This window comes from Nematolebias whitei, chromosome 19, assembly GCF_014905685.2.
Source record: "Nematolebias whitei isolate Nwh7 chromosome 19, NemWhi1, whole genome shotgun sequence".
NCBI classification, from domain to species: domain Eukaryota; kingdom Metazoa; phylum Chordata; class Actinopteri; order Cyprinodontiformes; family Rivulidae; genus Nematolebias; species Nematolebias whitei.
Genome location: NC_056516.1, coordinates 38,322,169 through 38,338,817, shown reverse-complemented (window position 1 = coordinate 38,338,817; position 16,649 = coordinate 38,322,169). Strand labels below are relative to the sequence as shown.

General features: G+C 43.5%; 1 protein-coding gene across 2 annotated transcripts; it reads left to right on the top strand.

Annotated features, from left to right (window-relative positions):
• The first annotated feature begins 1,327 nt into the window (after positions 1 to 1,327).
• Positions 1,328 to 12,406, top strand: ak2 (adenylate kinase 2). Of its 2 annotated transcripts, XM_037693468.1 has the most exons (7): positions 1,328 to 1,517; positions 3,343 to 3,468; positions 4,005 to 4,115; positions 4,565 to 4,659; positions 6,680 to 6,752; positions 7,612 to 7,831; positions 12,247 to 12,406. In XM_037693468.1, exons 1-7 carry the CDS (start codon positions 1,419 to 1,421, stop codon positions 12,252 to 12,254), a joined length of 732 nt encoding a protein of 243 aa, XP_037549396.1. In that variant the 5' UTR covers positions 1,328 to 1,418; the 3' UTR covers positions 12,255 to 12,406. The 2 variants fall into 2 exon arrangements, with proteins under 2 accessions (XP_037549396.1, XP_037549395.1); XM_037693467.1 differs by lacking the exon at positions 12,247 to 12,406 and having other exon boundaries at positions 7,612 to 7,857.
• The last annotated feature ends 4,243 nt before the right edge of the window (positions 12,407 to 16,649 follow it).

Sequence of the window (16,649 nt, the reverse complement as noted above, 5' to 3'; positions counted from 1 at the left end):
GGAACACCATCTTACTTTCCCTGTTTTGACGTACCCGATTTAAATGAATGGGTGATTAACTGACATCGGCAAAACTTGAGGAAGTAATTAAATCACTGAATCAGGCGTGTTGGTGCAGGAAACAACTAAAACATGCAGGATGGTGTTCCTCAGGGACCAGGGCTGGGAACCACTGCCTAATGTCCAGCTCTCACTGGAACGGTTCACAGCTAGGATGAGGATCAGAACCTCAAAATCTGAGCCCATGTCAGAGGGTGCTCTGTCCTATCTGGGTTGGGAGTGAGGTTCTGTCTCAAAGTGAAGGAACTGAAATATTTCTGGGTTTTGTTCAAGAGAGGGAAGAATGGGGCGGGAGATCAACAGATGGATCAGTGCAACTTTAGCAGTATTGTAGACTCTGTGCTGGTCCGTTGTGGTGAAGAGGGAGCTGAGCTGCAAAGAGAAGCTCTAACTGACTTACCTGCTAAAATAAAGATTATTATTACTAATATGTGTAACTATATCTTATTGTACTGTATTTATTATTGCATTGTTTTATCTTGTACTGGACTGTATCACAGTATAATGTATTAAGGCGGCACGGTGGTGCAGTAAGTGGACTTCTCGCCTTTCAGCACAAACGTTGCAGGCTTAAATCCAGGCCTGGGACATTTAGGGGGGAGGTTCCGTGTACTCTTCGTGCAGATGTGGGTTTTCTCTGGGTTCCACCCTTAGACCAAAAGCATGCATGTTATTTGGGTGTGAGTAAGGGTGTGATTTGTTGTTAGTCTGGTTTGTCTCTGTGTGGTCTGGTGATGGACCTGCAGCCTGTCCAGGGTGTGCCCTGCTGCCTCTCACAGTGACTGCTGGAGACCAGGAAGAAGAAATAGAAGATAGATAGATTGTACTGTACTACTTCAGAGACACCACCGTTGGGAAACAAAGTCCTTGTTAAAACAAACTTCAAAGCACACTCCAAAAATTATACCTGAGCTCTTTTCAACAACTATTTGGCTCCTGTTCCAGATCAAACTGTATCAAACAAATCAAAAATAATTATTCCAGCAACAAACTAACAAGTAAATATTAAACATTCTTGTGTTTAAACCCTGTCATAAATTAAGGAACATTATAAATCAAAGTAAAAGAAAATGAGTTGAAAATTTTGTGAAATTCCTTGACATATAAAATAAAGCCAAATACGGAAGTGACGTAAAAACCTTTACCCAATCAACTGCTACCATGCATTGATTGACCTGATGTCTAACCAATTAAATTAGGTATTTGTCCCAGAATGGGCGGGGCTACAGGTTTTTAGTGAAAGAAAAGGAGGCGGCTTGTTCTTTCCTGACCAACTTGCCTGAAGCGTCAGTAGCTCGACACGGACAGACTTCTGTAAAGTTCCTGCTCTTGTGTCTCCCCCCACACCCGGCGCTAACATGGCCCCCAGCACGCAGCTGAAAGAGGCGATAAGCGATGTGCAGGAGGGTATCCGTGCCATTCTGCTCGGACCTCCCGGAGCCGGGAAAGGGACTCAGGTGAGGACATCGCTATTAGCGGTTAGCCGTTAGCTTGGAGGAAGAGAAGTGTACTGCGCATGCGCGATATTTATGCTATTATTAGCCTATTCGTTTCAGATCAATTTTTATTATTTCACTGCACTCTGGAAAAACATAATTTATCTTGCAGGTCTTTAGACGTCCTGTTAACAAAGTTATAAAAATCTAAAGTTATTAATCATGTTTTTGTATTTGTTTTCATGATAAAGTTGCAAAGCTAGCACGTAGCACTGTTGAAGTTAGCTAATTCAGGAGGTAAATATATCTTTATTGGAAAGTTTGTGGTTGTTTTTGGAGATTTTATCATTCGTAAATAAATAAAATTGATTGGTTATACGTTAAAGGCTGCTCAGAGTTTAAAGTGTGTTTAAAACTTCAGGCATGTGTTTGTTCAGAGGTATTTATTAAAAGCACAAAACCAAGAGATGTTTGTGTTCCTGTCCTAGATCTTGTAAACTACTGACAAAAGTACAATAAAGTTGTAAATAAAACGTCAAAATCAAATGAAATATTCAAATTAAACATTTTTTAACACCTCAGTGGTTCTGAAGTTCAGTAAGAAATGTAACTGTTTTAAATATAATTTGACAGATAAAATCTGTAGTATGTTCTTTTTTTTTTAAAGCAAGAAAAATAGTTTATTGTTGGCAAAAATCTTCATAAAGCTTCAACAAAACACCAAAGTTCAATAAAAATTTGAACTGTTTTTAAACAAAAATACAAGTTAAATTTTAGATTTATGTTTATTACATATCATTTGTCTGAAATCAACACGTCCAATAAATAAATTTTTCTTACTGTAATTTTTCCTAATATTCTCCCAACACGTGAGAGACGTTCTGACGATGAGGACCAAGTGATGAAGAGTTTCAGGTGTTATTTGGTCCTGTTCCACCTGCACACAGTATGGGTCAGGACCGCGGTCCCGAACCCGTCTCTTCTCTCTCAGATGTGTACGTCTATAAAATATTTTGCAACCTACTTTCTTAAATTTGCGAGCCAAATATGACGCGGTGCTAAACAGAAGGGGCCTGTGAAAAGCAGCACGTGCTTTGGTGACATTTATTAAGGTCAAACATTGAAAATATCAGTTCATGGCTTGTGGTTTTTACCTGCACAGGTGTGTTTTTGTGATTGTTTTGTAGTATTTTTATTGCGTCCTGCTGTTCCATTTTATCTGGACTCCTTTTATTAGTCTGGTCAGAACTAAAGCAGTGAGGTTTTCAGCAGAAGACATAGATGCTGTTGATTTAAAAAGGAAAAAGTCTAAAGTTGTTTGGTGATTTGGCTCCAGTCAAACCAGAATTTGACATGATTTGTTACAAAACCTTCAGAGAACAGAAACAGGATTCAGGACAGAGTCCACAGTTTTTAGGGCTAAAGAGAACCAGTTGTCTCTGCTACGCGTTTCAGATCATGTTGAAATGTTGCATGTACTGAAACCGCTGTCCCTGAAGTATTGGAAAAGTGTGAATGACCTTTAACCTTTTGTCTGCAGGAGCTGTTTCTCTGCAGCGGGCATCCTTGTTCCAGCTTGTCGAACCTTTTTTATGTTTTCGTTTCAAGATATTTCACTGTCCTCATGACATTTGAAGTGCTCAACGATGAATCAGGAATATTACTCGTAGAATAAACACTTTCTTTGAAAGGTTTTAGATCTTTTTTGCTTTTTATGAATTTGTCTCACTCCTTTCCGTCTTCTGTTCACGATGAATGTTGTAAGTTTCGCTGCAAAGCCTAGCTGTTTAAATATTAACTTTAATATCTGATTACTCTAAAGTACTAATGCATGTTGTCCTTGCAGGCCCCTCGGTTAGCAGAGAAGTACTGCGTCTGCCACCTGGCTACAGGAGACATGCTGAGGGCCATGGTGGCTTCAGGCTCCGAGCTCGGCAAGAGGCTGAAGGAGACCATGGACTCGGGCAAGCTGGTGACCAAACTTCCACCTCCCAGTTTTATTTATTTTAAACACACCTGCAACACACAGATCAGTTCAGTTCTGTTTTCTCACACACTCATTTTATTAATATTTCAATATCAACGTGAGAGTAAATCCAAACGAAGTCCAGACTTTTTTGAATTTTCACATTCGTTTCATCTGGAACGTCACTGAAACTTCTCCAGCGTGTACCTTTTTTTTTTTTTTTAAAGGTTCTGTTGAACCCAAACCTCTTTATTCTTGAGATTTTTGTGGTGTTGCTCAGGTTTTATGATCATCTTTGACCAGATTCGTTGCATTTTGATGTGGAAAAACTAAATCCCTCGCATGGTAAAACAAGAAAATTATGAAGCTGCATGTCTGTTCTGTTTAAAGTTTTAGTTTTTCTATCTGAAGGTTTCGTTTTGTATTCCTGCTGTGTGTACTTCCTTCATGATTAACTTATTGCGTATAAAGACTAAAGTCTTGTTTTGTGAGTGAAGGTCAGTTCTGGTGGCAGGAAGTGATGTGATTAAATCCTCGTGCAGGTCAGCGATGAGATGGTGGTGGAGCTCATCGAGAAGAACCTGGAGACGCCGGCCTGCAGGAACGGCTTCCTGTTGGACGGATTCCCCCGAACCGTCAAACAAGCAGAGATGGTCAGCATTTAATTTACTGATGATGATTTTCACTGTTGCAGGAAGAACAAAATCATAAGTAAAGGTTTGGAAATAACTTTTGGGTTTATGTACGAATCAAACTGGAAACAGAGCGAGAGCCAGGAATGTTAGAATTTCACAGTTTGGGCTCAGAGGTTCAGTGTCGGACCAAACTGTTGCTAAACTTCTTGATAAACGACCTAAAAGTTGAGCCAGGGGATAATGAGGTTAGTCTTGGTGTTAACACCTTGTCTTTTCATAAAATAATTTCGAGCGCATTTGTTTATTTATTTAAAATCAGTCTAAATTTTTATTTATAATCTTCAAATTAACAATAAACCAAATTCTAAAACTGTTTTCCAGAATCGAGTAAAACAAGTTTTCGGTGTAAAATGTGTGTGAACGCTCATAATGAAGCAACCTGTGAGTGAAGCTGTCTTTGTCTCCAGCTGGACGACTTGTTGGACAAGAGACGGGAGAACCTGGACTCTGTGATCGAGTTTGCCGTCGATGACTCCCTGCTGGTGCGCAGGATCTGTGGCAGGTAGGATGATGACTACTTACTCCAACACAGAGACCTGATGGTGCAGCAGGTATAACCGCTCCGGGCCTTTTCCATTGAAGCTGCTCCAGCGCTGATTCAGAGCCGGTGTTCAGCTGACAACCAGCTGTTTGTTTGAACATCTGGATCTGGGCCCAGAACCTGGTTCTGCTGTTTAAACGTGTCCACACAGGTCCCAAGCAAAGACCTGCTCGCGTTGCCGGCTGTTTGTGGACTTATAAGGACAAAATGGAAGTTTTGTTTGCGTCTTTTTTAAAAATTCTCTGCGATTATTTTTCTAAACTGTCTCAAACTGGGCCAGCAGGTGGCGCCAGTGAGCTGCTGGTTTGTTACATAAACTGGTTCAGGAGCCAAATGTTGGGAAACAAAATAAACAGTCAGGTTTTAACATCTGTCTCATCTGGTTCTCTAGATCATTTTATATTAAGATTTAAAAACGTAAATATGTATTGTTGTGTGCAAGGGATGCTTTGGACCCAGAATGCAACAGTGGTAGTCTAAAGCAGGACGTCCACACTTCCTTTAAATTCATGTACAGTATCTAAAATTAGGACCTTAACATGTTTTAAATTCATTTAAAAAAAAGTCATAAATTGGTCGTAGATGATGATGCAGGGATTAAACTGACGCTGCTTTCAAACAATAAACTGAACCAGAACCGCGGTTTGACCCAACCGGATCAAGGCGGGTCGTGTTGTCCGGTTCACGGTGAGTCCAGAGACGGAGTGCAGGTGAGAGCACCGGTCAGAAACGCCCGCCCCTTCACGAACGTGATGACACGTAATTATTAAATGTGTTCGCACGTGACCGATTCGCTGCAGCGGGGGGGGGGCAGACCCCAGAACTGATGCACCATCACCCCCCTCCTCCTCCTCCTGCACTGCGCTTCGACCTCCGGAGACTTTTGTGTCTAAAGTCTAACTTTGTATTAAACTTCAACATGTTGTGAACATCATCATCGTAGAGACACGTGACCGAACTCTGGGTCACAGAGAGCGCGTCGCCCCGAGAGCAGCGCGCTGAGCCAGCGTGTCACCATGAGGAGGCTGCGTCTGCTGCTTATAATTAACACACAGCTATTTTAACCCCAATTATAACGAAGCTGTGGAGCACGGTGGCACAACTGGTAGAGCTGCTGCCTCTCGGCGAGAAGGTTTCCGGTTCAAATCCCGGTCCGGGGGCCTTCCTGGGTGGAGTTTGCATGTTCTCTCCGTGCATGTGTGGGTTTTCTCCAGTTTCCTCCCACAGACCAAAAACATGCATGTTAGGCTGGTAACTCTGAATTGTCTCTAGATGAGCGAGAGAGTGAATGTGTGTCTCTGTGATGGACTGGAGACCCGTCCTGGGTGTCCCCCGCCCCTCGCACAGTGACTGCTGGACATGGGCACCGGTGACCCCCCGTGACCCAAAATGGAATAAGCGGGTAAAGATGATGGATGGATGGATGGATATAATGAAGCTGTGTCTGTTTTATCTTTATATTTTAATTTCTCTGTGAGAGTCGGTCTGAGGTGTTTGTAAGTTTTTCATAAATGTCTAAATTAAATTCATCAGTGCTTGAAATGGTGTTTTTTTTTTTTTTTATGAGCTAAACTTTATTATATTTAGAATCATACTGAGAGCCAACTACTGTGATAAATGTAATTTATTAAGTGATCAAATATGAAAAATATTTAATGTCAACATGAGCTGAAGTCTTGTAAATACAATTGACTTGGATTTTTAAATTTTATATTTTTTTTCGTTTTTGTGGAGAAATCTGTGACAAATTAAATCTTGATAATTTTACTCTGTAGAGACTTCCTGTCCTGTAATGTATTAAAATATATCCTACAGCCTCTCAACTGAAAACACTGAACTGAAAGTTGAAAACGTCTCTTCAGAACCGCGTTGGTCTGGATGTACACGGTACATCCAATGGGACCCCCACCGTTATTCAAGGGGGCTCCCTGCATAACAACCCCCCCCCCCCCCCGCCCTGACATGTGTTTTCCTCCCTCAGACTGATCCATCAGCCCAGCGGACGCTCCTACCACGACGAGTTCAAACCCCCCAAAGTCCCCATGAAGGACGATGTGAGTATCTGCACCTCCTGCACACGACGGTTAGTTTCACTCCTCTGGAGCTTTGAAGTGAGATTATTATTATTATTATTGTTGTTGTTGTTATTATTGTTATTGTTGTTGTTATTATTGTTTAAACAGCAGTTTCAGCTTAAACTGACGGAACTGATGAAGGAAGAATTTATTTAAATTTAAACAACTTCCTCCTCCGACTTCATCCTTCTGTCGTTCTAAGCAGATGCTCGTCGTTGCGTGTAAATGCAGAAACCTTCTCTCGTGTGGATAATTACATGCGTGCATCATCACTGGGCGGAGTGTTCAGTACTCTCAAAGGTCAAGGTTCAAACGAGGCTCGACGGCTGTGTATTAGTTTGTGGACTCGTCTGCTAGTGCTCCTCGAAGGAATGCATGTCGCCCGCCACCGTTCATCAAAGAGCTTCAGACTGTTTCTGTTGAGATCTAAATAATAGGAGCGACGTGGTGTGTTGGAGATGATGCTCAGCTACTACCACACCCGCTTTTAGCTCATTATTGGTGAACGTCGCTGAGTTGTGGACGTTTTTGTTTAGGCTAAGGTTGATTAGCTGTGGCGGCCATATTGAACTGGGTTGACTCTAAAAGTTAATCGTGAGCGTGTTTCCAACGATCAGAGCGTTTCATTAAGAGATTTATTTTACACACGTGGAGTTTGGAGTGGTAGTAGCTGAGAGTTGTCTCATCACATCCTCTGAGCTGTAACGGCGTCGTGCACAACTTGATTTGACCAAACTGGCTTCCAGCTCCTCCTCTGTGTTTTTAAAACGGAGCTGAAAGGCGGCGGGTGACGGGCAAACTTAATTAAGACTTCCTGTCTTTTCTCGTCTGCGCTCAGGTGACGGGCGAGCCGCTCATCCGCCGCAGCGACGACAACGAGACGACGCTGCACTCCCGCCTGAACGCCTACCACCGGCAGACGGTCCCCCTGGTGCAGTACTACAGCGCCCGGGGTCTGCACACGGCCGTCGACGCCTCCCAGGACCCCAGCGTGGTGTTCGCCTCCATCGTCGCCGCCTTCTCCGCCGCCACAGAAGCTCCCGCTCGCGCCGTGGCCTGTAAAGACCGAGTGTTCTTCATTTAAACCCTTTTCCTTCCTGTGTCTCGTCCTGCGGGTCCTTTACACAAAGAGTTGAGTCTGAAAACAAGACGGAGGCTCGACGTGGTGCCGGCTGTCCTCCTTTCTCTTGAATGGTGTCCGTTGATCCAGTCTGTGCTGCTGAGTTCAGGTTTTGGGTTTTGACTTTGAGAGGATCAGAACTTGGTGTTGGTCTCTGGGTGTCTCCAGACGGGGACATTTCCTCGTGTTTAATCAGTAACTTTCCATTTTTCCTTTAACAACGTTCATCTTTTGGCTCTTTTCTTCCTCACTTTTCTTTATTTATTCCCTTTTCCTCAAACTTGAAATGTGTCGGACCATATATTTCGTGGCCTTTTAACATTTCTCTTGTTCACCTGGTGTTACCGGACCGACTTGAGTTCTATGAGCGCCTCAGATTACACGTCCTCGTGTGACTCCGGTGAGCGTTTGTGATTTTTCACGTCCTGCTGGTGTTTCTGTGGAGGAGCTGTTTTTCTACAAGCATCAGTTTGTTTGTTTGTTTGTTTTTCCTCTAATCGGACGTTTTTTCCTGCAGCAGTTTTGTGTAAATGCGTTTTACCGAACGGGAGTTGGTTCGATCGGATCTTTAAACTCCAGCTGATGATGTTAAATGTTCATGAAGCGGAGAACTGTTCCTGTTCAGAAGTTTTCGTTTCACAGCTGATGTGTAAATATTTAACGGGACGTGTTGCGTCTCGATTTAGACTTTAGTCGACGTTCCGTCAGATTGTGCGTTTTTAACTACGTGAATCTTTAGAAATTAAGACAATTAATGACAGATTTATGAAACCAGTTTAATTATTGTAAAAGTTTAGATTTAGAAAACCAAAAGCTTCATGAATTCTCAGTAATTTGGTGGTTTGGCCTCGGGGCATGATGCGGATCAGGACGTGCTACAAAAACTGGTCCGAGTGTAAATTTATTATTTTTATTGTAGAAGTTCTGATCTGAAGGTGAAACCTCTCCGGGCTGAAGACGGACTGGTAGCTTGACATTGTGAGAAGTTAAATTTCCAGCTGCAGTTGTTTGAGTGCACATGCTTTTTTTTTTTGAGGCTCGTTTTTAAAATCGCTGCGTTGTTTTCACGTGCACGGCTCGCAGAACGGTTCTCGGCGCACGTTCCGTTGCCCTCGTCGTAGTTCGCGCTGTTCCCACAGTTCTGCTTTAGTTCCCTGAGGAGCTGCAGATCTGGAGCCGTTGTTCCACAATATTCATCTTTGAGGATGTTTCCAGATGTGGAGGCGCCAGATGTTTTCTGCCTGAGAGTAGTGCAGGTGTCGCAGCTGTGCAGGCGCGTTGGAGACTCCAGCGTCTGAACGAAGGAGAGTTCACCTCCGCTCGCTCTTTATTTAAAAAAGGGGCACGAATTGTTTTTGCACACGCTCAAAGTTCAACCGGCTGCCGGACGTACGAGGAGACTGAACGTCCGCTGACGCTTCGTGTCCGCTGACGCTTCGTGTCCGCTGACGCTTCGTGTCCGCTGACGCTTCGTGTCCGCTCCTCACCAGCTGCTCTCAGATCAGTCAGAAACCAACAAGTGTATAAAAACAAGACTTTAAGTTTTATTATCGAGCAGTGAAACATGAAATTATTTAAAGTTGAATATTGGGTCTGATGGTGTTGCATTAACAGCATCCAGTTATTGGAGGCGCGTTCACTAAAAGACGTAAAGTGGAATTAAAAATCATCTTTAAAGCCTCGGAGATTTTCAGCTGAGAGATGACGGGTATTACCCATCAGCCCCGGCCTCAGCCCATTTTTATTTCCACTTTGACCAGTTTGCGTCTCGGTGATCTGGTCAGACATGCTACTTCCCAGCTCCTCATCCGTTAGCATGTACGGCTAATAACCGTTAGCCTGGTCACTGAGCACCACCGTCAGTAACTACCACTGGTCTCCCTACTGGACCACGGTTAACTGGTCTGTCAGTTCCAGACCCGACTTCTGACTTTTCAAATGGAGCACAGAGCAACGCCGTGCTGCCCGTAGATGTGCCCGTCTTTTAATCGCCCTGTGGGTCTGGCCCAAACCGTTTTAAAAATGGATCTAAATGTTTATCATAAACTGCCGGTTCTGACCCGATCCAAACCGGGAGTGGAACCTGTTCGGGCCATCAGAAAGCCCTCCACCTGTTTGTCCTCAGCTGTTTGTCCATTAGAGTAATAAAGGACCATCTGCTGCGGCTCTCGCATGACGAACCGGGTCGACCCGCTTCACGGTTCAGATCCATCCGTGTTCCTGGGAGACGGACTTCCTCTGCGTCAGCGCCTTCTCTGAATTTACAGGAAATTTCCCGTGAAGCGTCGGCTGAAGGCCGCCACAGGTTTACGGCTCGTCTCTTCCTGACCATCTGCTTTCTAAACCCAGATCTTAACGCGAGGCCGTGGTGTGTTGATGAACGCAGACCGGACCCAGCTGGACCCAGCTGGACCCAGCTGGACCCAGCTGGACCTGCGTGCGGAGGAAAGCACGGCTCGTTAAACCTGTTCACATCAGCCTTCTTCTGGGGACTGTTTGTTTATTAACAAACAAACGGGACTATCTGGAGAATCTGCTGCGACAGAAACTGCTCTGATCTGAAGCTGAGGGTTGTTTACATCCTGGGCCGGTGGTGGGATTACAGAGACCAGCTAGTCCTCATAATCCCCCTGGAAGATCGTGACCACCGAGTTTACAGAACCAGATTCTGAGCGTTTAATCCACGAGCGGCGGCTCTTTCCTGACAAATGCCAGAGTTCGTCTCGTGCTGTGAATATCAGGTGCATCAGTCAAAAAGTGGCTAAATGCTAATTCAGCACGTCGCTAACACAAAACATGGAGTTGTTGTGTTTCATTTTTAAACTCATAAAATCAAACGTTTCATTCAAACGGGTTCACTCCGGTTGTTTTCAAGTTATGACTGAAACGCAGGTACGCGCTCGACGTACACGAGGAGCTTTTCTCGGCGCGTCTTTACCGAACAGTGAATAAATTCAAACGGTCGGATTTCTTCGTCCCGAACGGCGACTCTATTTCTGTAGGTAAACCACGTCCTGGTTGCTTCAGTCACTAATGCACATTTTTAATTTAAAGACGCGTTGATCATTGACGCAAGTTAAAACTGATTTATGAATTTTAATGAGTCGCTTTAAAGCAGCTGGTTGAACTCCGTCAGGCTTTTAATTAATTTTCCAGTCATGACTCGAGATGCGAGCGGCACGGTGGCTCAGCTGGTAGAGCTGTTGCCTCTCGGCAAGCAGGTTGCCGGTTCAAATCCTGGCTGAGGACCTTTCTGGGTGGAGTTCGCATGTTCTCTCCGTGCTGCGTGGGTTTCCTCCCATGTTGGGCTGATTAGCAACTAAATTGTCCCTAGGTGAGAGAGGGGGAGTGAATGCTTGTTTTGTCTCTGTGACCCTGTGCTGGACTGGGGACCTGTCCAGGGTGTCCCTGTGCTGGACTGGGGACCTGTCCCCCACCTCTCACAGTGACCTCTGGACATGTGACCCCCGTGACCCAACAAAGGAAGAAGCGGGTAAAGATGATGGATGGACTCTGGACACGTCCTGTCGAGTGTTCAGGACACGTCCAGTCCTCGGAGTCACCCGTGGGCTCGTTTGGACAGTTCTGGACCTGAAACCAGACGGTTGTCTGGATGACGTGAATGAAAGTCTGACTCAGATTAGAGGAGTCTACATGTCTTCTCCGTTCTGCGTTGATAAATGCTTTAAAATAAAAATGGCCGTCGGGTGACACCCAAGGGTCAGATTAGTTTTTATTTTCAGGCAAAGATTCACGTTAAAGTGTTTTATGTGAATTTCTTTCTTTTTTTTAGTCTTTTGACATGACTTTAACATTTGGAAGATTGAAAGTGAGACATCAGTAGCAGCTGTTATTGATTATTTATTGGTAAATGTTGTTTTTGTTGCCGTGACCTGAAGTCGTTCAGTTCAGCAACGTTTGACTTTATTTTAATATTTAACAACAATAATCTGAAGCACCTTTTTTATTGTTGCTGCTTTAAAATGTAAAGATTTTTTATTTTTTTTAGAATCCAGTGGGAAATTTCAGATCTGGAGCCGTTTTTCTAAGTTTGAAAGTTGATCTTTTTAATACTTTAATCTGTGAAGTGGTGGATTTAAACTCTCGTAAAATTTAAGGTTTTATTTTTGCAGCTTCTCTGAGTTTAACGTTCATCAGATGCATTTTATTAAAACGACTCTTTTTCTCGCTGTGCTTTGGTTTAAACTCGTCTCTGACGTTTGCTGGGATCGAATCTTCCTCGTCGACCTCCTCTGTGCAAACCGCCTGTTTCTGTCTTGAATCTGACGAATCTCAGCAGACCTGTTGCAGCTGTCGTTGATTCACACCGAGTCTTCTCGTTTTGTCTTTCAGCTGCTTGAGTCCTGAGCCGCTTCGCTCCCTCCGAGGCGAACGAAGACACGGTTTAAACTTGATGACGGCCTCTGGGCTGAGAGATTTATTTTTATTCCCTGTAGATTATGACCAGAATGAAACGATCTTCAATAAACGTTCTGCTTTTCTACAACCTCCATTTGTTTTCTACTTTGTGAGCTCTTAATTTGTTGAGTTTCAACCTGATGAGCTTTTAATCTTTTAAATTTTAAACCTCGGGTCGATTTTAGTGACAAATAATTTTTAGATTTTACTTGTTTTATTCAGGGGAGTGGTGGTGCAGAGGTTAGAGAAGGTGGGCCTGTGATCGGAAGGTTGCCGGTTTGACTCTTCAGACGGACAACATCAAAATGGGTGGGAAAGGTGAAGCGCCCACACCTGCCTCCACCCTCATTTACCCACTCTGGGCCCTTGAGCAAGGCCCTTAACCCCCACCATCTGCTCCCCCCGGCGCCCCACATGCAGCTCTCTGCTCCACACAGAGGCTGTGGTTGAGTTGGGAAGAACTTGGGTGACCTTTACAGGTTTTACTCGTGACTGGTACAGAAAATACCGATATTCAAGTTCAAGGTTCTTTATTGTCATTTTCATCACATGATGCACGAGGTGGAATGGGTCCCAGTTACATCCAGAATGGGTCCCAGTTACATCCAGAATGGGTCCCAGTTACATCCAGAATGGCAAAAACCAGGTGTAAAAGAAACTACCAAGGATCTAAGATGAAAACTAAGAATACGCTAAACTCTTAATAGTGTAAAACAATACACCGAACAACAGCAGCACGAACATGAGTCTGAGTACATGAGTATATTTGAATACAGCAGCATGAAATGATCAGCAGCGCATATCAAAGTGGCATTGCGGTGATTTATTTATTTATTTTTGTTCAGTGATCATCCTGAATTTATGAGTCTCAACAGCTTCAGGGTAGAAGCTGTTCCTCAGTCTATTTTCCTGCTCTAGATTTAAAATTTTATCGACGTTGGTAACGATGGCCGAAGCGTCTTCTTCCTCCCGTTGTTCAGATTTGAAGCCACAATGTGGGTTCTGACATGTTTTTGTAACCAGATTCTGGGATGTGGGGCTGTACCTTCAAAGACCCGCCTACACATCCTCCCTATTCGCTACCGAGCTGTCAATCACATCGTAACCTGACACTTCTCTTTAGGCCTCAACTAATTTGAACCCGTTTGTAAATGTTTTTGAATAAACGACGGCGAGGGAAGAGTTGTGTAAATTAACGCCTTTAAAAAATTATCTGAAGAGTACTTTTTTTTTTGCAGAAAAATGTTTACACGAAGGGGGGCGGGGCTTATCAGCCACTTGTCCTTTGTGGCTTCAACTTCCTGCTTTCAGCCCTCTAATGTATCAAAGGTCATGACCTCCAAGTTTATTAAAGAACAAAGAAAATCTTTAACATTTGGTGTTTTTTCTGCTCAGCTTTGTGAGTTTCTCCGTGTCGGACGTTGTAAAGTGCAACATTTAGTGACGCTCAGCATCAAGGAAACTAAAATGTCTGAAGGACTGTTGATCAAGACCAAAGGGTACAGGACCGTCTGGCTGCTGGGGAGGAAAAGAAAGAAATGTGGTCAGGATGAGAATTATTTTTTATAGATTTTACATCTAAACAGATTCTTTCATGTTTGTCGTAGACTGAAGAAAGAACACGGTGAACTGTTTGGAGGCTGGGATGGTAAACCTCCTGTTCTTGGACACATTTTGTGTTTTGCTGACCTCTTTCCCTCCTTGTGAGAGTTTATGACGCAGTTTGAACATGTTGGAACAAACTGCACGCTCAGATAACAGGATGATGCTATCTGGCCTCGTTCTCTTTGATTGTCACTGAAGAAAGGCTTGGCTGACGAGTGGAGGGGAAATGAGAACACGTCTGTTTATTTCTTCTCTTTGAAAACGGGTTCAAGTCATAATCTGAAGATTCTCGGCTAAGAGTGAAAAGCTGCTGATCAGCTGCTGATTAACTCACGTCATTAAAGTCGTCGTTTTCACTTTAGATTTTTACAATCATTTTGTTTTCCGCAGAAGTTAAAAGATGTTTTTGAATCCGTTCTCATTAAAGACTTCCAAGGAAACTCTGAATATCATTTCCTGCTTTTCATTCAGGGAAACTCATCCTCTGTTAATGATTAAGATGCCTGGTTGGACTTGCATGAACTGGTTTAAGCCTTTTATGGCTGATGGAAAATAAATAGTTATAAACTGAACAAAGAAGTCGTTTGTTTGGTGTTTTCCAAACCATGGTTCTAGAAGCCTATATTACACCATGAACTTTTATGAAATGTGCATATCATTAAAGAAAATTGGGACTATTTTCAGTGTAACAAATATTTTTTATATTTATATATATAATAAGCAGTTAAACAGGCCATTTACCGTAGACATTTTATTGCAACATTGAACTTATTTAGCTAATAAGCAAGCTAGATACATGACTAAAAAACCTTAATGCAAGTTACTTCCATGAATTACAACAAAGGCTCATTGTATGGAGGGTGGAATGTGACAAAACTAAATGCATGAAATAAGGAATTTAAAAAATAACATTTATTTAATGGGACATTTAATTGCGTTTAAATGAGTCAATGATGTTTTGAATAATGAAATACGTTTAATTATGATGTATTTATTTAGCCACATTCCACCCTCCATACCTCAGCACATTAAGTCAATGCTAGATGTAGCAGAGCGCTATGTAGCTTCTTAGCTAGCACGTCTGTACTGCAGGCTGCTAGCTTCACACGTATAAACATGATATATCTATGGCTAGCTTAGCGTTACAGTGCTGACAAATGTCTACGGGTTGGTGATGGGCCGGGCGCCCTCCTCTGATAATGGTGGGGGAAATGGGGAAACACTATAGTTAGCCCTGGGTTAGCACCATAGACATAAATATGTATATTACATGTGTCTGTGGTTAGCACAATAAATGCTAGCTAGTATAACGATGACTAGCTAGATGCTAGCTAAATTCAATATAGCTAACTAGTTAGCTAAATTAATTCTACATGAAAAACAAATGATAGCTAATTTAATCAAATGGTGCTAGCTAGCACAATAATTGCTATCTAACAAAAATACTAGAAATGCTAAAATTAAATATTATGTTAGCAAAGTGAAATATATAAATGTTAGCTAGTACAACTGGGCCTAGAACTGTTCTCAATCTATAATATTTTTGGTATTTTTAGGATTTGTCTGAGTTTAGATTTAGTTGGTTTTGAGAAACGCTGTTTAAATAAAGTTAAATTGAATAGGCGGTCACGGGGTGTGGTTTCCGGTTAATGACGACGTTACGTCACCGACGGGGTTTTCCTCCCTGACGTCATGGCGCGGAGGGGCGGCAGCAGCAGCCAGAGAGAGCGCGAGTCGTAGCGGAGTGAGTCGCAGAGATTGTCCCGCTCGGAGTTTACACCTGCCGGAGCGCAGAGGACCAGAGGCGGCTGCAATCCACCAGGAAACCCCGGAGGCTGAGCAGGAGGCGGCCGAGGCCTGACCGGCAGCTCTGGGCGGTTCGGCTCGGAGAGGAGGTCCAGAACAGCCTCTGCGGAGGAAGGAATCCTGCCGAGAGGTGAGTGGTCCTCCTCTGCTGCTGCGGGGTGGGTTGAACAGATGTCACGGTTTAAAGGCTCCGTCCCGGGTCACAATAACCCGGGACAGGCCGTGGAGAGAGACGGGTTAACAACAGAGCAGCTGGAGCTAAATTTAACAAATCTTCATCCAGGAGGGCTCAGAGAATCCAGACCTGCACCTTCCAGACCAGAACATGATGTAATCCAGATCAGAACCACATCTGAACACACGGATGCGGTTTAATAACAGAGCAGGGAATAACATCCTTAAACCCTCCAAAACGGATATGTGTTCTGTTTGAGGGCAGGTTCCATGTCCAGGTGGGGTGACAGTGTCCAGCTCTGAAGGAAGCAAGTCGCCCCCAAAATAATTAAATTTTAATAATTAAAGGCTCTAAATGAGTAAAAAGAGGTGATCTTCAGATTAAAGCTGAGATCTGTTGTTGACCACAAAGCTCCTCTGTGGCTGTGAGGCCTCATCTCTGAGTAAAGTGAACACGTCTGCACCTTCAGAAAGGTTCCTCTGCACGTTCACCTGTTCTGAGCTGAAGTCCACGCTCCGAAGAGAAACATGCAGCTCGTGTGTTGAGCAAGAGGTCAGTGTTTCTTTGGGTCTGTTCTTCCCAGTCTAAAAAGGCCAGGAGCTCCAGTTAAACCAGTCCATCTGTAACCAGTCCATCTGAAACCAGTCCATCTGTAACCAGTTCATCTGTAACCAGTTCATCTGTAACCAGTCCATCTGTAACCAGTCCATCTGTAACCAGTTCATCTGTAACCAGTTCATCTGTAACCAGT